Source organism: Perca fluviatilis, chromosome 12 (assembly GCF_010015445.1).
Source record: "Perca fluviatilis chromosome 12, GENO_Pfluv_1.0, whole genome shotgun sequence".
NCBI lineage: Eukaryota > Metazoa > Chordata > Actinopteri > Perciformes > Percidae > Perca > Perca fluviatilis.
This window is the reverse complement of record NC_053123.1, coordinates 36,312,007-36,334,528: the sequence shown is the minus strand read 5'-3', so window position 1 is coordinate 36,334,528 and position 22,522 is coordinate 36,312,007. Positions and strand designations below refer to the sequence as shown.

Genomic DNA, 22,522 nt, shown 5'->3' with positions numbered 1-22,522 from the left:
AGAAACACCACAGAAAACCATTATCATCTCACTTGATGCAGAAAAAGCTTTCGATAAAGTAAACTGGTCATTTTTATTCAATAGACTTCACAGGTTTGGGTTTGGAGAGTCATTCATCCACTGGATTAAAACACTGTACAGATCACCCAGGGCCACCATTACCACTAACAGAATCACGTCACAGAGCTTCACACTGCATCAGGGCACCAGACAAGGATGCCCTCTCTCACCTGCCATTTTCATTGAACCACTCGCAGCAGCAATACGACAAAACAGCATATACGACAAAACAGCATATACGACAAAACAGCATATACGACAAAACAGCATATACGACAAAACAGCATATACGACAAAACAGCATATACGACAAAACAGCATATACGACAAAACAGCATATACTCCCCTTCTCAGGAAATCGAAAGACAAATATAAACACTGGTCTAAACACCCACTCACACTCATTGGAAGAATAGCTGCAGTCAAAATGAAAATCTTACCCCAGATTAACTACCTTTTTTGCATGATCCCCATCACTCCTACAGACAAATGGTTCAAAACTCTCAATTCATTAACAACACAATTTTATTGGAAAAACAAAAAACCGAGAATATAACACTACAAAATAAAAACTCACATGGTGGGCTTGAGGCAGGTCCGTGAACTTTTTCGTTCATTCGATTTTCATTTCATAAACAGGTATTAAAAAACAAAAAACTAATGGTTATTTGATTTTCGTTTTAAAATACAACACTTGAAATTGAAATACAAGGCGTTTTTTCTTTTTCATGGTCGAAATGGGATGGGAGAAATTTTAAATATGCTGTGATTTTCATTTTATATTTTATATAACAAAAATAAAATCACTCGAAAACAGAAACGAAAAAAGGCTTGTTGTCATTTCCAAGGCAACAGCGCCAGCCTAGCCTACCAGTGTTGCTTTCAGCCCAGGCTAAAATTACTTTGGAAACCTGTGCTCTTGATAATGCTTGGGGGGAGTTTTATTTCATAATGCCACATGTATTTATTCCCCTCTCTCCCTGCCTCCCTCTGACTCTCTGTCTCTACCCGCCGCAGACAACTTCGCCCCAGTCGAACCAGCTGAGGAAACAGACTTTCAGTTCACGGCTGTAACGCTACCGTTACGCCACCGTTAACAATCCCAGCAAACTTTCTGTTGCTGATCTGGCAGAGTCACCGGGGGTTCGGGATCAGATCATGGGGATCAGACCTCCGGTGCTGGGTCTATTCTAATATTAGCTGCTGCTGCAGCTAGCTAGCAGCTAGCCACCAGCCCTGTGACCTCGGTCCTCGCGGTTCGCTCCCCGGGACTGACTCTGCAGATCTGGCGTTACCCGCTCTATGATCAATGAGCAATGATCAAGGATTACCAAATTTCTCTCTCATATTGCTCCTCATAACCACTGAAAACTGTCAAAAATCTAACCCAAAGTCCAATTATTATGGACATAGCTGACATTAAGAGTTTCTGCTTCATTAAGGGATATTGTAAGGAAAAAGCTTAACGTGGTTAATGTACCTAAACATTGATCAAAAAATCTAAGCCAATGTTGTTATGGATGTTATCTGACTGATAACTGACTGATATTTGATTGATCATTGTTTAGGTACATTAAAGTTAAGCTTTTTCACCTTAAGCGTTTTAGAATGTCCCGGCTGCAGCTGAGGGAATCTGTAGCCTATAACTTCCATTTTTAGCCCCCCTTTACATAAATATACATATGGCTATGAAATAGATCATGAAATACATAAATGAGGCAATACATATGAACATAGGCATTAGTCATAATAGTGCAATAGCGTATACATGTATGTTTTACTTATATGTATTTCAAGGGACTTTTATTTATTCCATCTATTTATATGCACGTTATATTTAAAGAAAATTTGGTTATCTCACAGACTCAGACTAAAACAGCAGCAAGCCTGCCTGACATCAGTGCATCATAGCATATCACTATCTGCAAATAAAATAAAATATGCATAAACCACGAGCGTGGCAGATTCCCAGCTCAGTTAGAGCGGGTAACGCAGCTCTGCAGACGGACCAGAGTCAGTCAGCACTGGGGGGCGTACCGCGGGGACCGAGGTCACAGGGCTGGTGGCTAGCTGCTAGCTAGCTGCAGCAGCAGCTAATATTAGAATAGACCCAGCACCGGAGGTCTGATCCCTATGATCTGATCCCGAACCGCCGGTGACTCTCTGCCAGATCAGCAACAGAACGTTTGGGATTGTTAACGGTGGCGTAACGGTAACGTTACAGCCGTGAACTGAAAGTCTGTTTCCTCAGCTGGTTCGACTGGGGCGAAGTTGTCTGCGGCGGGTAGAGACAGAGAGTCAGAGGGAGGCAGGGAGAGAGGGGAATAAATACATGTGGCATTATGAAATAAAACTCCCCCCAAGCATTATCAAGAGCACAGGTTTCCAAAGTAATTTTAGCCTGGGCTGAAAGCAACACTGGTAGGCTAGGCTGGCGCTGTTGCCTTGGAAATGACAACATCTGGTCTTTGAATATAAAAAAACAATACTTTTTTCGTTTCTGTTTTCAAGTGATTTTATTTTTGTTATATAAAATAGAAAATGAAAATCAAAGCATATTTAAAATTTCTCCCATCCCATTTCGACCATGAAAAAGAAAAAACGCATTGTATTTCAATTTCAAATGTTGTATTTTAAAACGAAAATCAAATAACCATTAGTTTTTTGTTTTTTAATACCTGTTTATGAAATGAAAATCGAATGAACGAAAAAGTACACGGACCGAGGCACCAAACTTCTATCACTACTTCCTGGCAAATTAATTACAGTACATGGTTAAATGGATCAATATACATAAGCACAATTACCCGTGGCTGGAACTGGAACAAAACCAATGCACAAACATCCCAGTTGCAGATCTCCCCTTCTTCTCACAATCAATCAAGAAATCCAACTTCTACCAACGCATTACCATCTATTCAACTCTGACAGCCTGGTGGAAAACAAACCAAATCACAAAATCATCACTAGAATTAAACAAGTTCACCCCACTCTGGCACAATCCAGTGTTCATGTTACAGAACAAACCTTTTTACTTCTCCATATGGGCACAAAAAGGAATCACACACCTTCACCACCTATTTGAGAACAACCATTTCATGTCATTTAACACACTCAGAGAAATATGGGGTTGGGAGAAAACAGTTCCTTCAAGATCAACAACTTAGACTTAAAATAAAAGATAAAATCAGAATCACCAATAACACGTTACAACCCTCTCAGCTCACAGAAGAACTTATGAAAATGAATAACTTCAAAAAAACTAACCTCCAGGCTATATACAATGATTTCCAACCTAAACACAACAATAACACTCCCAACAACCAAGTGGGAAGCTGATCTGGTCTTCTCTCCCAACCCTGAATACTGGGAACAAATCTGTAAGAATACCTTCTCCATGACCGCTAACACAAACCTGCAGCTTATACAATATAAAGTCATTCATAGGACTCACCCAAAGTAAAATGTTCAAAATGGGCCTAGCAAACACAGGTACTTGTTCACAATGCACCTTAGGTAGCACAGACGATTATCTACACGCCATGTGGCTCTGTCAACCAGTTCATTCATTCTGGATCACGGTAACCGAGACACTGTCCACCACCCTGAGCTACAGAATCCCATCTTCTCCAACACTCTGTCTCCTTGGTGATATCTCCGAAATGCACATGCCGCAAAAATTCAGGAATCCGTTGTTCATTTCTCTAGCTGTCGCTAAAAAAGTAGTCTTCCAAAATTGGAAATCAAAGAATTCTTGCCACATCAATCACTGGATAAATTTAATACAGAATACATCTCAATGGAAAAACACAATGCACACAGAGAGAAGCAAATATCAGCCTTTGAAGACACCTGGTCCCCATTTCTAACATTTCTAATTTCAACAAAAATATAACTACAAGCTGTACATTATTTATATAATTTAATTATTCTAATTTCCCCTTATTTTTTCCCTTACAGTTATCACTTTACTCATACACACACTAGCAACACCATCCACACTTATTAATAATACATTCTGATGTTTGTCAACTGTCCTGTCCAGTCCCGTTTTGTCAGTTCTGTTATTGTCCTGTCTCACTTCCTTTTGCCACTTTGTCACGTTTTATGTGTTTTGTGTTACACTTCGTGCGTGGTGCTTTAAATCCCCCCTGCCCTCATATGGATCCAGGGTCTCACTAAAGCAGGGTGAATGGTCATGGTGGGGCAACTGTTAATGCACTGAATGTAATTCTAAATCTGAATGTAAGAAGAAAAAAAAAGAAAAAGAAAAAAAAAAGAATAAGAAGGTTGATAATTCTGTCACTTATGATGTAACAATAACACTTTTGCTTCTACCTACAAAAAAAAGAAAAGACATAGAATAAACAATCAACAATTTAACATGACATAAAAATAAACAATCAACTATCAACAAGACGTACAATAACAATCAACAATCAGACTCCCAGTATTTAAAATAAATAGGATAAATAAAAAAGTATTTAAAATATTTAAACAGGTGAGGTAGAACTGTGTAGTGCAATAATAAACAAGCAGGGGGAAGTGAAATGTGCAGAGTTCAGAGTGTATGAGTGTTTAGTGTTCAGCTCGACGAGCGCTCTGTCCGCCCGGTAGCTTGTTAGCTGGGCTAGCTGAATGGCACAGTCCGGGACACCGTCATTAAGACATGTTTCCACGAACACAAGGACACAACACTTACTCACAGTCTTAGAAGTTGTGCAAAGTAGGCGGATATAGTCCAGTTTATTTTCCAGCGAGCGTACGTTGGCCAGTGTGATGGTAGGGATAGCCGGCTGGTGAGGGCTAGCCGCTAGCCTAGCCTGGATACCCCCGCGCTTCCCCCTCTTCTGCTTCCTCATACACCGCCTATGGCACTTCCACTGTGGGCTGGTTGCAGTAGTGGGGGTCGGTAGTTGAGCAGGCCTCTGGAACAGACCGCATTCGCGTAGCTCTTCCGCGTCCGCTGGATTTATGTCCGTGAATATGGTTCTGCCGATGGCGAGCAAAAACTCACGGGAGTATGTGCGCCTTGGGTTTAATGGACGATGACGAACAGATACACATAGGTAAAGAACACAAAAAACATAAAAACACCAATCTGCCGGGAGAGAGGAGCCAGTGCTTGTGTATGCGCCGCCATCTTAGTTGCATATTGCATTTAATGTCAAACTTTTATAATTGAGACTGCAACATACGACAAAATGTTTTTAATGTATTACTTACCTTCAAAGTTCATCTCAAGACACTTCTCCACTCCACCGGTGTTGTCCGGCTGCCCACCATTGAAGATTCTGTAGTTGAATTTGGATCCATCAGTCCACAACCACGTGCCCTCCTGGAGGAGAAAGATTGGTTTAAAGTCAAAATGAAATCACGAGTTCTTGTTGTTGTGATTCTCATTCAGGCCACAAGAGGATCCTCCTTGTTTTCTACCGATCACATGACAGTTAAGGTTAACGGTCTTTATAGTTACATTTAGCACAGAAAAGGTGACTGTTAGCCAGGTACAGAGCACTGTGAGGTTAAGGTCCTTTCAGAGTTATAGTTGGGTTTTGCAGACAAAATGTAAGCGTCATGCAGTGATGACAGTAAAGTTTAGAAAAACCAAAACGACTAGCTTTCCCCCGACCTCCTCCCTATGAGGATCTTCACACTCTCATACAGCAGCAGTCAATGTGCTGCTGACAGTAATAAATACGTGGAATACATTATCAAAGCTATATGTACAAATGCTTCATGAGAACTGAGGCCTGTACTACGAATCCAGATCAACATGCCCTGGATCTCTTTCAGTTACCCGGCTTCTCCAACCCTAACAACCACGGTCCCGCATAAGCTGTGTCACGACGGTGGTTAAAAACTAGTTCAATCAACCATCAGGGTTTCCCATTCCAGCGGGGCGTGTTCACATAAGAGGCGGTGTTTGCACAGCACGACCAACTGCAAACATCTACCAGAGTTGCATATTTTATATAAGAAGAGGAACATTATAATTCTATATAAATATGAAGAACACAGACACGGTTTTGCAGGCTAAACGCAATACAGTCGCTGCTTCCTAAAAAAGGAGGAAAGCTGGCAAAAAAATAGCTGACGCTGTAGATGCGTAAATCACAACGCTTATCAATACTCATCAAACATTTCTTGCAAGTAACAAGTAACAAAGATGCTTGAGCGAAATGTAGTGAAGTAAAAGTATACATTTTATTAAGGAAATGTAGTGGAGTTACAGTAAAAGTCTCCAGAAATAACAAAGTAAAGTTCAGATAGGTACAAATTCTACTTAAGTAAAGTAACAAATAGAGGTGTGACGAGATTTCATCCCACGAGATCTCATCACACGCGTCCACAGCGTGAAGGTCCCTGTGGCGCTGTCTGGAGCAGACCACTCTCTTTCTCTGTTAAAATGAGTCAAAACCTAACTTTACCTTTAATGATATCCCGATATGATATCCCTTTAATGATATGACGATATCCCACAATGCAATGCGATCAGCAGGTTTTTAACGACAATATCGCTTCACATATGTATATACAGTACATATTTAATCAGTGGTTTAGTCATCAGCAACAACACGTTGGTAGTCCAGTAAGTTATGCACCGTAATAACATTTAAAAAAATTTGCAGAATACTCCGGAAGTGACGTAGTAATTACTGCTCTGCGTCTGTGAAAGATTGCTGCAAGTTGTACGTGAATATTTATACAATAAAAAACTAGTGTTTTATGCTAAGCACTTTGATTTACTACACAAAAGTGTTTAGAAATACAGCCTAATGGCCTGTTTGACTACTTTGCATTTGTTTTGACTGTTGTGAAAAACAAAAAATAAACTATATACAAAAAGAAGCATTATTTTATTTTATTTTCCATGCATAGATATTTAAAAACGCAATTTTCTAATTTTGCAGTTCATGAATATTAATAGCAAAGACTAAAGGGAAAAAAACATGAGCATATTTATGTGTGGGACTTAGTTTGATTTAACACTGCATTATTAGTTGTTTTAAATAAATGACTTTTTTTAAATAACAATTTATGGTAGGCCTAACATATTAATTATTATATTCAGAAAATGATCCTCATAGGAATCACCGTGGATACAGTTGTAATGGCAAATTTACATTTAAGCATGATTCTTTATATTTTTGTATTATTTCTGTTTAAGTTTCTCTCACAATGCTGAAAGGGAGTTTATCTCATTCCCACATGTAGATTCTGATTCTAACTAAGTGAGAATCACAAAGTCTGGAACATAATGTGAGCACTGTTTATCTGAACTGATAAAGGTACAAGGTCACAGTAAACTATCTTCCTCTGCCTATTCACTCCTCCCTTGCCAGTTGAGATGTACAGGTCAGGTGACCTCAGGGTGAAAGTAGGGCAGAGGGCAAAGAACAAAATGGCTCTGAGATGTCTCTTGTGTTTTTCGATTGTCTTCATGTTTATCAGATTGCCTGTGAGAAATGTAGAAACTTTTCCACACTGGGCTGCTGTCTTTTGTGAAATTAATGTTCTTCCTATATTTGCAAATATATTTTTAATAAAATACAAAAACCTAACTTGGTTTAGTTTGCAATTGTCTTTATTTAGTTTCACTCTTTAACTTTCTAAATCCACTCCTGCTACACAGAATCTTCCATAACAACTTGGCCCCCCAGATGGGACCGGTTGGAAGCAGGGAGAGAACTCGGTGGGTTGATGATGACTTGCTATCCAGGGATTGAACTGAATTGAGTACTTATCTTAATACTTTTAAGATAAGTATTCAGTTGGTGTGTCAGTAAATGTTTAGAGTACATTTCACTGTTCAAATTTGAATTGGATTGATGAAGAGTTGATAAAAATGATCCATTCAAAGACTTCCTAAAAACCTTTAATTGTATTTTTCTAGTTTTTTGCACTTGCTGCATCTTTCCTGGTGACCTGTGGAAGTTGTGTGAGGTTTAGTGCTGAGATGGTTTGAAACCATGATAATTAAATGTATCAACAACTTTAACACGAGATATGATTAAGACATCTAAAACATCTAAATGAAAATGTTTAATGATGTACATTATGAGTAACGTACTAAGACAATGGTATACACATAATTCATTTAATATTAACTCCCATATTTTCTCATATTATAAGTTACAACACATTTAATCATTAAAATATATTGTATTTTTGATGATGCAAAAGTAATACAGGAGGGAAGTTAAAGATAAAACTTACACGAAAAGTAAGATATAATATAAGTTAAAGGTAAATCTTATAAACAGTAAATCTTAATCTCTGGTGTAAAAATACTGCACAATTATGTATTTACACAAATTATAAACACCATCAAAATTTATACAAACAACCTCAAAATGGTTACCCTATTTCAGTGTCCAACGTCAGTATTTGTTTCTGGAAGTTTACTACAGCCAATTCAAATTACACTGAATTTAATTTAAATTAGAGTGTGATCTTAGCCTGCTGCATGAAATTGCTTCCGTCTTAATAGATCAGTGTTGGGTCAGTAGAGCCCTCCGTGGTTTCTGATCCTCTCTCTCTGAATGCTTTTTGGGCGAGGTAGTGGCGAAGATCATTGGATCTCGGATCGCGAGTCCTCAGTCACCCACGGAGTTGCTCTTATCTGACCCGCACATGATCCCCGCTTCTGACACCAGGTATTGTAGTGGAAGTTTCCTTTGCAGCAGGGGTAGAGTTTTCAAAGTTTAGTAAAACATGATAAGTTTTTGTATAAATATATATATGAATATAGTCTTTGTGATTAGTATATGACTTTAAATTTTTATATACATTTAATGATAGATTTTGAGCTACCCCAGTACCACATAATGTGAGAAGAGGTGGCCCGCACCCCTCAGAATCGCCATCGATTTCCTGATGATACTCACATACTTTTACAGAAGGAACATTTTCAATGCAGGACTTTACTGTAAATGTATTTTTTTACACGATATGGATTTAGCATTTTTACTGCAGTTAAGTCTTAGTACACTGTTATAAGCATACATATCTTATGATAGATACGACTGCTGTACCTCTGCATCGGGCCAGGTCTTTGGCCCAATGTTGAAACTGAAACAGCGAGAGCCAAACTGAGTCCAATCAGGAGGGCAGGAAGCTTGGCCCTGTATGAACAAACACACCAAAAACAATAAGATTAGTCTATATCGACGACTGGTCATTTACATCAGTGGTTATTAACTTGTTTGGGGCCAGCACCCTCCCTATCCATTATCCAGGTACCTCACCACATCATATACAAACCCCAATACCAATGAAGTTGGGACGTTGTGTTAAAAGTAAATAAAAACAGAATACATTGATTTACAAATCCTTTTCAGCCTACATTCAATTGCATACACTACAAAGACAAGATATTTAATGTTTAAACTGATCAACTTTATTGTTTGTTTGCAAATATTCACTCATTTTGAATTTGATGCCTGCAACAGAATGTCAGGGTCCCACCGTCACCAGCACTCCTCCCTCTCATTCTCCAGCACACACTCCTCCCACTGATTCATAGTCCTCGTCACTCACGCAGATCAGACGCTCCCAGTCCCCTCAGTACTAATTACACACACCTGCACCTCATCAAGCCACGTCCTCAGTTCACCACCTGCAGTTAATCAACAACCACCTACATAAGCAGCACAACTGCTTTTATCCTATAGACCTTCAACAATTAATGTTAAAGATATCCTCAGCTAAGCCATCTACCTGTCTCTTGGACCCCATCCCAACGAGGCTACTCAAAGAAGCGTTACCCGTGGTAAACACTTCACTACTAGATATGATCAATATGTCTCTATTAACAGGTTATGTACCGCAGTCATTTAAAATAGCTGTGATAAAACCTCTTCTGAAAAAAACGACCCTGGATCCTGAGGTCTTAGCAAACTATAGACCTATATCTAACCTTCCTTTTCTATCCAAGATCCTTGAGAAGGTGGTTGCTAATCAGTTATGTGATTTTCTACATAGCAACAGTTTATTTGATGATTTTCAATCAGGATTTAGAAAGAATCATAGCACAGAGACGGCACTGGTGAAAATTACTAACGACCTTCTAACAGCTGCAGACAAAGGACTTGTCTCCATTCTTGTTTTACTGGATCTTAGTGCTGCATTTGACACTATTGACCATACAATCCTGTTACAGAGATTAGAACACTTAGTCGGAATTAAAGGAATTGCACTTAGCTGGTTTAAGTCCTATTTCTCTGAGCGATCCCAATTTGTTAACATTAACGATAAACCCTCCAAGCACGCCGAAGTTAGCCATGGCGTTCCTCAAGGCTCAGTGCTTGGACCAATTCTATTTTCCTTATATATGCTTCCTCTAGGCCATATTATTAGGAAACACTCTCACTGTTACGCAGACGATACCCAATTATATCTGTCAATTAAGCCAGATGAAAGTGGTCAGTTAGCAAGACTTCAAACGTGTATTGAGGATATAAAATCCTGGATGACCCACAACTTCCTGATGTTAAACTCAGACAAAACGGAAGTTATTGTGATAGGACCAACGCACCGCCGAACTTCGTTTTCGAAAGATATAGCTACTCTGGATGGTATTGCCCTGGCCTCCAGCACTGCTGTCAGAAATTTGGGAGTTATTTTTGATCAGGATTTATCCTTCAACGCCCACTTAAAACAAACCTCAAGAATAGCCTTTTATCATCTCCGTAACATTGCCAAAATTAGGAATATCCTGTCTCAAAGCGATGCTGAAAAACTAGTCCATGCATTCGTTACTTCTAGACTAGATTACTGCAATTCCTTATTATCAGGTTGCCCAAATAAGTCCCTTAAGACGCTCCAGCTGATCCAGAATGCTGCAGCACGTGTTCTGACGAGAACTAAGAGAAGAGATCATATTTCTCCTGTATTAGCTTCTCTGCATTGGCTTCCTGTGAAATCTAGGATCGAATTTAAAATCCTCCTCCTGACTTACAAAGCTCTAAATGGTCAAGCACCATCATACCTAGAAGAGCTCTTAGTACCTTATTGTCCCACTAGAGCACTGCGCTCCAGGAATGCGGGGCTACTTGTGGTTAGAGTCTCTGGAAGTAGACTGGGGGCCAGGGCCTTCAGCTATCAGGCTCCGCTTCTGTGGAACCAGCTTCCAGTCTGGGTTCGAGGGGCAGACACCGTCGCCACATTTAAGAGTAAACTGAAAACCCTCCTCTTTGACAAAGCTTATAGTTAGGGAGTGAGGAGTCGCAGCGTCCACCTAACCCGGCCCACCTGCTTCTCCTCGTAGTCATCAGTTTTATATACTGAATAATTAATAATATAGCAAGAGTAGAGGGAGGCAAGCCTGTACAGCCCGATCCGGTTGGGGAGAGTTCTAGCCCGACCAGGCACCTCTCTTTAACCTTCCTCTCTTAGTTATGCTGTTACAATTCTAGACTGCAGGGGAGGCTGTTTCCTTCCTATGACACACTGAGCTGCTCTCTCATCCTACTTGCTACTTTTGTATGCATCCAGTCCCAGAATTGCTTGTTACTAATCTAGCTCTGGGGAGTTTACTCCCCGGAGTCCTTATGTTTATTCTTCGCAGAGCATAGCTCTGCAATTCTCTGCAATTCCCGGCCGCGTCCTGCTGCATCCTGCTGCATCCTGCTGCGTCCTGCTGCATCCGGCTGCGTCGTGCTGCACCCGCCGCATCCACCCATGCTCTGCAGCGCCACACTACATCCCGCAACATCCTGCTGTGATGTTCCTATGCACAGAGTAGTCTGGATCCGGTATAGGGGACTGCACTACTCAGTATGACACGATGTGCCCTGCTATGACATGAACTTCCACGATGACCTTCGAAGTCACTGTGACCTTTAATGTGACTATTACGCCACTGTTCATCACACCCCCAACCGGCCCGTCAGACACCGCCTACCAAGAGACTGGGTCTGCCGAGGTTTCTTCCTAAAAGGGAGTTTTTCCTTGCCACTGTCGCGATAGCCACTGCTGTTGGGGTTTTGGAAATTATAGAGTGTGGTCTAGACCTACTCTATCTGTAAAGTGTCTCAAGATAACTTTTGTTATGATTTGATACTATAAATAAAATTGAATTGAATTGAATTGAACCACACACACTCTTTGTCTAGTCTCGTTTCTACACGACGCTCTGACCACTCACGTATGTCTAGTTCATCCAAGTTTACCTTACCTGTAGTCCTGTATCCTGTTGTCTGCCTGCTGCTCTGAGCCTGACCTACTCTGCTGCCGGATTCCTGCCAGTTCTCTCTGTTCTCAGTTTTGGATCATTGAAATAAAGCTCTGTTTAATTACTCCAGTCTGTCTCCTGGTCGTTCCCTGACACAGAAGCTGGGACAGGGGCATGTTTACCACTGTTACATCATCTTTCCTGTTCAACAACACTCAATAAGCGTTTGGGAAGCCGGCAGCATTTCTGGGTCTAGTTGTTATATGGCTTCCCTTTGCATGGTAGATGTAGAGACGAACTGTGTTAAGGTTTAAAATAAATTAAGTTAATGTTTAATGACAACTTTAAACGCGGCAGTACAGAGTTCATATAAGATGATACTCTGATGACCCATTCTCGTGAAGGCAGCACCTTGACTTTAATGTGCTGCAAACAGCACAACCAGGATGTAAACAAAACAGCTATTTATTAGTGTATTGTAAAATATAGATATGGCTTAATATTTGATAGATGATCAAATATTTAAAATTTGAATGTTTAAATACACCAAGTTTTCTCATAAAAGAATCTTCAGCACGACCACATGGTGCAATAATAGATCTTTATTCAATCAAAAGACCCTGACTTTCCTACAAAACAGGCACACACTTCTCATTTGACATCCCGGAAACGACAACTCTATATAAGCTCACTTAACCTCCTCATACTCTTCCAATCATTTATCTAATCCAGTTGTTGGAGTGATTCCCAAAAATCGTTCTGAAATGATGTTCAGAACTGCACATAGGCAGAAAAACATGTAAAAAACATGATACAACCTAACCACGTTATTTATCTAAGCTTATAACACCATTTACACCAGCAGTCCAGCACACACTCTCTGCTCTCTTGATGCTGGTCTCCCGGTCATTCCTCTAGTAAACAAAAAATCTGTTTGTTAAAGAACATTGTCCTACCATGCCCCTAACCTTTGGAACGGCCTTCCACTACATGTTTAAAAAAGCTAATATCAACTGATATTAAACACACACACACACACACACACACACACACACCACACACACACAGACACACACACACACACACACACACACACACACCACACACACAGTGGGATTGAAAACCCACCTCTACTCATTACACTATAGCCCACCATAACACACCATTCTTTCTGCATCCTTCCTAAATAAACCTTTTCACTAATTCTCTTACGTTGCTGGTTCTGTATTTGTTTATTATTAGGGACTGTTTATTTATGTCAGGGGCCACTGGAGGCAATACATTTTAGATGACCCTCCAAAATGATTAGGGAAAAGGGTGACCCTCCTCAACAATGTATTGATGCCTTCTATACTGGTTTGCGCTTGGCATAGATGTAATAATCTGTCCCCCTCACTTCTTAAATTACAGCTACGCCCGTGTCCAATACCATCATCAAATTTACGGACAACACCACCGTAGTTGGACTCATAACAGACAACGACGAAACAGCCTACAGAGAGGTACAACATCTGGCTCAGTGGTGTCAGCATAACAACCTAGACCTTAACAACTAAGATCAAGGAGGTGATGATAGATTTCAGCCGGTAAAGGTGAACTGAACATCCCACTCTCTGCAGGACATCTACACAGGCCGACTTAAAAAGAAAGCCAGCTGTATTATAAAGGAACACATCCTGAAACACGTGTGATGTTTTGAATGTGAAGAACGTTTTGAACAATAAAGGAGAATAATCATTTCCTTTATATAAAGACATTTGCACCATAAATTGTTGTCATCAAAATTCACCAGAATGCAGGAAATGAAGAGTTTGACAGACAATATTTTATGAAGGACGACCCCCAGACCCCCCAGTTATAATGTGGCAATGCTGAAACCAAACCTACACCCTTGACTGAGAGGCAAAACCATCATCAGATTCCACTATATGTAGGGTGCGTTTGTGAAAAAAGCAGAAACATGCAAAACATTAAACATGAAATCCCTCTCTTTAAACTATGGATTAATTAAATGCCACTTGGCCGTGAATGCCAAAACACTTATTCATGCAAATAATCTTAAAATGAAATAGGACAACATGTAGTAGTAGTAAACATGAAACACAACACCTACAAGCCAGAGAACACAGTTGACAAAATACTTTCACCCACGGGTGGCTTGTGGCCAGGAGGTAAAATGGTTGCCCACAACCACAAGGTTGGTGGATCAATCCCAGGTCATCTGACCATATGTAAAAGTGTCCCTGAGCAGGACACTGAACCCCAAGTTGCTCCCTGGATGCATCCAGTTAAATGCAGCAACAGAATTTCACTGCTGTGTGTATGTGACAATTAAGAATAAAGTTGTATCGTTTCTGAAATGCTCGTTCGTTCTTTGGGAGTGTTTGTGCCTAAAATTAACTGACATTACTGCATTACGCTCACTTTTTCTAGCTTGACTCCACCACCACGGCCCCTGAAAGGACATCATCACGTCATATGGTGATGCCTGTAGCCGGCTCACAGTCACCTTTTGGTGGCTAAACAGCTGCCGCTGGTAGCCGGCGTCCTGAAGCTCGGTAGCAGCTGAATAAAACCAGCAACTACTGCTCAGAGTTTATCGTTCTCTGCATAGACTGTTCATGTTACAGCACTTCACTTAGTGTAAAACACTTATTATTTAGGCTATAGTTAATAGAGGGTCTAGGGCCTAGACCCTATATTAATTATAGCTTAAATAATGCCCGCGTGCACCGAGTTGGTGACCCCTGGTCTAGGCTATCGGTGACGTAACACTGATCACTTTGAGACATTTTGTCTCCACCGGGGATAACAATAATTGAGCAGAAGCAGGGATATGAATGTGAGTTCAAGCCCCCAGGGGAAATATTAATGATGTGTCCCTTTTAGAAAACAAAAACAGGACCAGACACTGTTTATGTGACAATATGTCTTTTATTTTTGAATGCTTTATTGATTATATAGTAAAGGAAATCAGATGAATAAAGAACACAAAACATAAGTTTTAAGAATAAAAAGGAACCAGTTCATTAAATCAGTGGACTATATGAATTATTAATAGTTATTATGAAGTGCTATTACAGTTGTATTCTCCTCTTGTATCACAGAAAGGTCCGACAAAATATAAACTTTTATTTTCTATCTGGACATTTTGGATGAAAAGATCATCATCACTCATGTCTGGTAGGTTTACCTTTGGACAGAGTCATTCTAGCTGTTTCCAGTCTTTATGCTAAGCTAGGCTAGCTGTTTCCCCTGTTTCCAATCTTTATGCTAAGCTAATATCTGCTTGAGGGAACTTCATATATACCGTACGCTAAAATGTAAAAGATGTGCGAGTATTCAAATGTTTTCTGTATTTCATGTTGCTATTTAATGTAGATTAAAAGTCCAATTACTGATTTGTTTTTGTCCAGCTCAGTGAGCCAGTTTCTGTCTAATTTTAAACCCAAATGTGAACTGTTCCCTAACTCTTCAGATTATAAACAAGTGAAAGTTAGTCATCTGTCAGCAGAGAGCTGTTTCTGTCTGCTGAACAAACTGAAAGGGAATCAATGATAGAGATTATAGATGAGCTGTAGAGGCATCATGATGGTGTGGTAGAGTTACACACACAGGTTCATGGAGCACACGAAAGAAACCTTCTTGGCAAAAGGCGCGTCGTTCCAGTTTGCTGTAGAGAGAGTTTACAACCAATTACTGATTACATTTAACTTTTATATTTAAAAGTGCAACATACAACAAGATCTTTTAAATATTTCTTTACCTCCATCCCAGTTCATCGTAAGACAGTTCTCCACTCCGAGGTTGTTAGGCTCCCCCGCATTCCAGCTTTTGTAGTTGAATTCAGATCCATCAGACCAGAACCACGTACCCTCCTGGAGGAGAAAGATTAGTTTAAAGTCAAAGTGAAGTCAAGAGGTTTTGTTGTAATACTCATTCAGGCCAAAGACTTCTTATTTTCTACAACAAGTCAATATCTTACAAACCCGTTCATTCTCATGAACGGGTTTGTAAGATATTGTATGACAACGTATGCACAATCACATAATTATGTAAGAAATCCTACGAAATTAGTCGACCGCCTGTCGGTCACATGACAGTTAAATTTAGCTGATAATAGGTGACAGTGAGCTGGTACTGTGCGTCATGCAGCGACCACAGTTACACTTAGACACCAAAACAACTAGTTAAAGGTATTGTGGAGGATTTTCTTTTTCCGGGTGGATCATCAAGACGATTGGTCCTCCTGGTTGTCAATCATTCTGGTGATATGTTTACGTAAGGCCATCGTACGTGCTCGTCCCTAGGGTAGTTTTCGCTTTTTGTTTTTTCTGCGCATGCGCACTTTCAGGTGTATATGTGTGGTGAGCTACGGTTTCAGCCATTCATTGAAGCTCGCCGTTCTCACCGTGTTTTTTCAAAATGTCTGAGGGTCGCAAGAGAAAAAGTGTCTAGGAATTGTACGACAAGAAGAGAAAGGCCTCTGAAGAAAGAAACAAGACCGGAGTGTTTTTGGGAGAATATTTCACACGCTGGCGTGCGCTAAAAGCACAGGTTGGGCTTCCCACTGATGCCTCAGTCGTGAAGTTTCTACTCCACAGGTAAAGTTTGGCGTGCTATTTGGAGAAATCCATTTAAAATCACTGCTAGTGAAAGTTGATGTAAGCTATGATTAGCGATGCTAGCCCTGGCACAAGTCACGCACGGCGCACACACGGTAAACATCTCAATTTGTGAAAAAGTGCAAATCTTCTTTTGGAAAGTAGGCTTGTATGAGCCATGCCGACAGCAACTTGTAAACAGTGCACTCTCGTGCACACTTTTAATAGGCGTTCCCTCTCGGGAGCAGGTAGAGTGTTGCGCATGTGCATTTTTTCAAACAGTGGAGAGGGCGGTTTTTTTCTAAAATTTGGGATAATCCTCCACTATACCTTTAAGATGAGGATTCAGGACATGAACACTCGTTTACAGGGTGATAGTCTTTTGTTTTCTTCTTAACTTCTTCAGGACATGAACTCTGCTCCCCAGCTTCAAAGCCCTGTGTTTTAGGAGCCAAACATCCCCCCCATACCTCCTCCCTATGAGGATCTTCACGCTTTTATACAGCACAGAGCTTTACTTTTCACAGCTATATGTACGAATGCTTCATAGAACAGGCTGAGAGACGGGTGACATCACTTCCTGTGTGATGATAAAAGTCTCACCTTCACTGCGTCGGTGCCTCCGATCCAGGCAGTTGTCTGTGCACCGGTCACTTGGAAAATGAAGTCTTTGATGAATCCATGTTCCGCATCTGAGTGGATGGAAGCCAGATTCCCACCAGCAGCCTGGCAGAAGAGCTAATGGAGACAATATCATCAGTTTAAAACGTTTAGAAAGAAACTAAAACATAATCACATTATTAACAGATCTCAGGGCAGTTTTATAGTCACATGGAACATTTTTATACTTTTAATCAGTAGTGGAAGAAGTATTCAGATCCTTTACTTAAAACTAATAACACACTGTAAAAATACTCTGTTACAGTAAATCTTCTGCAATGAAAATGTTTCTTAAATAAAAGTATGTAAGTATCATTGGTATTAACGGGTGTTCATGTCTCGGGAGAGTTTGATCATTTTCCTAATTATGTGGTATTAGTAGTTTTACTGCAGTAAAGTATTACACTAAATTGATATTAAGCATACATGTGTTATGATGGATGGAACTACTGTACCTCTGCACCGATCCAGGTCTTTGCCTGGATGTAGAAATTGAAACAGCGAGAGCCAAACTGAGTCCAACCAGGAGGGCAGCAAGGTTCACCCTGTATGAACAAATGAGCCAAAAACAATCAGACTAGTCTATATCGACAACTGTTCATTTATGGATTGTTCCTCCTCTGTGCTGGGGAGATAGAGCTGGCAATGCAAGACTACAATCAGAGCAACCCAACGAGTCAGAGATACTGTTCTGACCTGTTTATTATAAGTTAGACAAGACTTTAACAGCCTCTAACTCAGCCAGTTAAGAGCTACATTTAGCTTTAGATGTTATATGAATATGGTCCCTGGAGCACAGGTTTTATCAGCCCATAATTTCCAATGCACATTAAAGAGTGCAACTATTATTAACAAAAAAGGAATGAGCATTTGTATCTATATGTGCAATACCATCTGCTGAACAGGGCCGACATTTACTCAGAAGTGAAGATAGTAAGCTGTTTATTAAAAGCTTTTCATCATAACAGAACATTTATTTTTACTGTATCTACACACCAAATTTCCATTTCTAATTATTTTAGTTATTTTAGTGATTTATTTCTTAAGAGTGTACTTACATATGCAGTCAACAGTCCGCTGGACAAACAGAGCAACAAAGCTAACGGAAAGACTGATGTCATCTGTGGAAAGATGTTAAACAAAGTCAACATACGTCAGACAAGGAAAGAATGTCAGACAATTAATGACTGCAATTGATTATTAATGAAACATTCATCAAATTAAAGTATCCAGATTAGTTAATATCATATTATAAATTATAGATATGGTTTAATATTTGATAGATTATGCATTGTCATCCGCTGACCGGAACTTTGATTGCCCAGGGGCATCCTTACCAGACGTCTAACTGGGGGATCCCGAGGTGTTCCCAGGCCAGGTTGGAGATATAATCCCTCCACCTAGTCCTGGGTCTTCCCCGAGGCCTCCTCCCAGCTGAACGTGCCTGGAACACCTCCCTAGGGAGGCGCCCAGGGGGCATCCTTACCAGATGCACAAACCACCTCAATGAGCTCCAGTCATTACCCAGCCTTCATGACCATAGGTGAGGGTAGAAACTCAAACAGGCTGGTAGATCGAGAACAGATTGTGTATGCAATAGTGCCCCGCTGAGCCGATTCTCCAGTCAATCTCCCTCTCTGTTGTCCCCTCACTCGCAAACAAGACTAGAGGAACTTAAACTGCTGCACTTGGGGTAAGGACTCATTCCCTCCCCCAAAAATGTCCTCTCGATTCAGACAAGATTATTTATTAATAAAAGTAAAATAGATGAAATTGTGATTATACATTGAAACATAAATACCTTTGCTGAGGTGGTGATTGGCTGACACAGAGGAGAAGAACAAGCTGATGACTGTCACTGAAAGAAAATGTCACAGATCTGAATAGCATTAAACACTCAATAATAACAAATTAGGTCAAACTTCACCTGATTTACATCATTAATGCATTCACAATCTGCACTCATTTATAACTTTACTCAACAGAATAAACTCTGCAATCTAGCATAAACAACATTTATACATTTTTCAGGCAAATCTTTCTTTCAATGATAATGATAATACAATGTGAAATTGTCCATTAAACTCACATCAGTAATCTTTGTACTGGCTGGTTTGGTTTGGTTTGGAGGGAAAAGAGAGTCACTTATATACCTTAGAAAGGGGAGTGGTCTTAATCATGATGACGCAGGTAAAGACTTGATATTTAACAGGGTGTTAAAGTCAGGGTCAGTGATAGGCCTGGTAAACTCGATTCCTTTTAAGGATTTGAGTTATTCTGAGTCTCTCACTAGACTGATCCGGGTTGTGCGAGTCACTTGAGTCACTTGAGTCAGTATTGCTAAATCACCAAGAAAACTCAGTCCTACTTGCCACCTCATGCAGCTGCTCAAAGGAGAGCCATTTAGTCATGGGAAATAGAGCATTTTGACTTAACTTAGTGTAGCCTAAGCAATATATAGGCTTTCAATGTAGACATAGAAGCAGGAACTGTGCCCGCAGTAAATCGACCGACCTAATTTTGATATGCTACATCTATACACCAAACCTATAATCTATAAGGCAAGGCAAGGCAATTTTATTTATATAGCACATTTCAGCACAAGGCAACTCAAAGTGCTTTACACAAATCATCAATCATTAAAGAACAAATAGCAAAATAGGGAGTAAAATAAGAAAAAAATAGTATTGAATACAAATACATACATAATACATAAAGAAAAATATAGTTTTTTTATATAAGCATTTTATTTCAAAAATTAAAGAATGGCTTTTGTTGTGGATTTGCTTTTCACCCTGACTCGAGGAGAGACTTCACTCAGTCTACAGATCCACTCATGACAACATAGCTGGCTGACTGACTGACTGACTGACTGACTCGTGTACTCAAGAGTCCCATGGTCTCCGAGCATGCAATGTTAACGGCTCTGAGTCTGCGGGTCAGGAAGTTCCTATTTCCTGTCTCGGACTGTCTCTGCTCACTCAGTACCTTGAGTTGACATGTGGAGTTGTGGTTGCCTATGAAATTGTAAGTTATAAAGCTTTTGGTAGCTCAGGTGGCTAGGACTAGTAACAGATCTAATTGTAGTAGGACTGAACTGATCTGAGTTAATGATACTAGAGACTCGCGACTCATGAGTTAATTTAAAGACACGAGCGAGTATCGACTCAAACAGGTTTAGTCAGTGGTGTATGATGGTGTCTGGATGTGATGAACAATGTGTGTTTAACCGGTGGACTTCTGCGTTGCGTTTGATTTATTAATCCCACTGTGACACAGGATCTCTTTATGATGATATCAATTTATTCTCTCCGGTGACATTCACAAATAAACAGGACCTCGTTATTCAGCTTCAACAATACTGTTAGAAAAATGATGCTTAGAACAGTTTTTGCTTCAGTTTCAAACCATTTGCATCCAAACTTTGTTTGTTTGTTTTAGGATTTCTGTCTTTCATGGGCTAATCATGAAAGCTGAGTGACCTTGCAAAGAGCACAGGCTGTATCCTAAGGGCAGAGCGCATCATGTGGAGGAGATGCGGGGCATGACCGGAGATAAGAAGAAAATCTACCGATTACATGAACCGAATAACGATCTTGACTCCCAACTCCTTCAAAAAGACACTGTTGTGAAAATCCTTCAGTCATTTTCTGTACTTATGCTGTGAGTGCTGTAAACTGACTCTACCTGCAAGTAAATAAGCTTTTAAGATAACTCCAGTGATTTTTTCATTTTTTGATAAATAATTATCCTAACAAATACACACATTAACACATATACAATAATGCAGTTCCAACAGTTCTCCACTCAGCACTAACCAACCTGGAACATCAGAACACATATGTAAGGATGTTGTTTGTTGACTTGAGCTCAGCGATCAACACAATACTCTCATACAAACTGATCCAAAAACAGAGCGACTTGGGCTTGAGCAGTTCACTATGCTTCTGGATATCAGACTTTCTGAGCAACAGGCCTCAACACATCAGGATAGGCAGCCCCACATCCTCAACTCTGATCCTGAACACAGGATCGCCACAGGAGGCATCCTCAGCCCCCTCCTCTACACCCTTTTCACACACCACTGCTCCTGAATTCACGCCTCCAATCGAGAGCGTAGCAGACACGGGGTACGCGGTGGACATGTCCCCCACATTTAACATGTCAGTGTCCTCTGTCCCCACACTTGAAACACATCTGAGTTGATTTGAACGCACCATAAGTAGGCATGTGTGCATGTTACTCAGTTTGCGTCAGTTGATTGATAGACTCATATACATATAGGCAATAATAAAATAATATAACAAAAATGTATACAAAAATATAGAAAGAAAAACTGATTTAAATATGCAATAATAAAGATCAGTGTATATGATAAAATTGTGGCATTAGAATGTGCCTGAGGCCACCAAATTTTGGGCCAAACCTTTCTCCGGGGAGGCATGCCCCCAGACCCCCCTACACTAGTTAAATGTTAGCAGGTCTCCCATTGGGTGAGATGCAGCAGTAAAACACTTTTTACACTTTTTACATTTCCATAAACACGGTATGTGTAGGTGTTTCCATCGATCATGAATGAAATGTAGGCCAGTTGGAATCCAGGGCTGGACTGGCCATGTGGTATACTGGGCATTTTCCCGGTGGGCCAACGCACTTTTGGGCTGAATCGCCGATATAAATAGTTTTTTTTTACCTTTTTGGCCGGGCCGGCCGATAACACTCTAAAAAGTCCTGGGTTATTTCTTCAACCCAGTTTCTGAGTAATTTAGTAAAATAGGAAGAGAGGGAGGCTGTGTGTGTGTGTGTGTGTGTGTGTGTGTGTGTGTGTGACGTGAGACACGTTTGTCTCACGTCACAATGATAACAAGCAGTTTGGCTGTAACATTAAAGTCAGTGGCTGTCAGGTAACCTAACTGCTTATTAAGCTTACATTGAAAATGCTAGCGGTTAGCCTGTTGGCTAGCTGAAGAGTCTGTGTGATCTATAAAATCAGTGATGATACAAGCATCAGTGTTCTTGA

The 22,522-nt window shown here is 40.3% G+C and overlaps 1 protein-coding gene and 1 long non-coding RNA gene across 2 annotated transcripts; both read right to left on the bottom strand.

Moving 5' to 3' along the window:
• Nucleotides 1-2,700: 2,700 nt before the first annotated feature.
• Nucleotides 2,701-12,515, bottom strand: LOC120570179. Its single transcript, XR_005641009.1, has 4 exons — nucleotides 12,242-12,515; nucleotides 9,099-9,188; nucleotides 5,287-5,398; nucleotides 2,701-5,091 (listed from the first exon to the last, which is right to left on the bottom strand). It is a non-coding gene; the product is annotated as an uncharacterized LOC120570179 (long non-coding RNA).
• A 2,637-nt stretch (nucleotides 12,516-15,152) lies between these two features.
• Nucleotides 15,153-18,668, bottom strand: LOC120570169 (galactose-specific lectin nattectin-like). The gene is made up of 5 exons (XM_039818421.1): nucleotides 18,561-18,668; nucleotides 17,958-18,047; nucleotides 17,446-17,580; nucleotides 16,005-16,116; nucleotides 15,153-15,911 (listed from the first exon to the last, which is right to left on the bottom strand). The coding sequence occupies exons 1-5, from the start codon at nucleotides 18,651-18,653 to the stop codon at nucleotides 15,844-15,846; spliced, it is 498 nt and encodes a 165-aa protein (XP_039674355.1). The 5' UTR covers nucleotides 18,654-18,668; the 3' UTR covers nucleotides 15,153-15,843.
• Nucleotides 18,669-22,522: the final 3,854 nt, after the last annotated feature.

Excerpts from the sequence above, each read along its gene's own strand:
- LOC120570169 (XM_039818421.1), bottom strand. The coding sequence starts at position 18,653 with ATGTTGACTTTGTTTAACATCTTTCCACAGATGACATCAGTCTTTCCG. Across the intron at positions 16,117-17,445 it reads GAGGCACCGACGCAGTGAAG|GAGGGTACGTGGTTCTGGTC; the intron begins GTGAGACTTTTA and ends TTTCTCCTCCAG. Across the intron at positions 15,912-16,004 it reads TACGATGAACTGGGATGGAG|CAAACTGGAACGACGCGCCT; the intron begins GTAAAGAAATAT and ends CTCTCTCTACAG.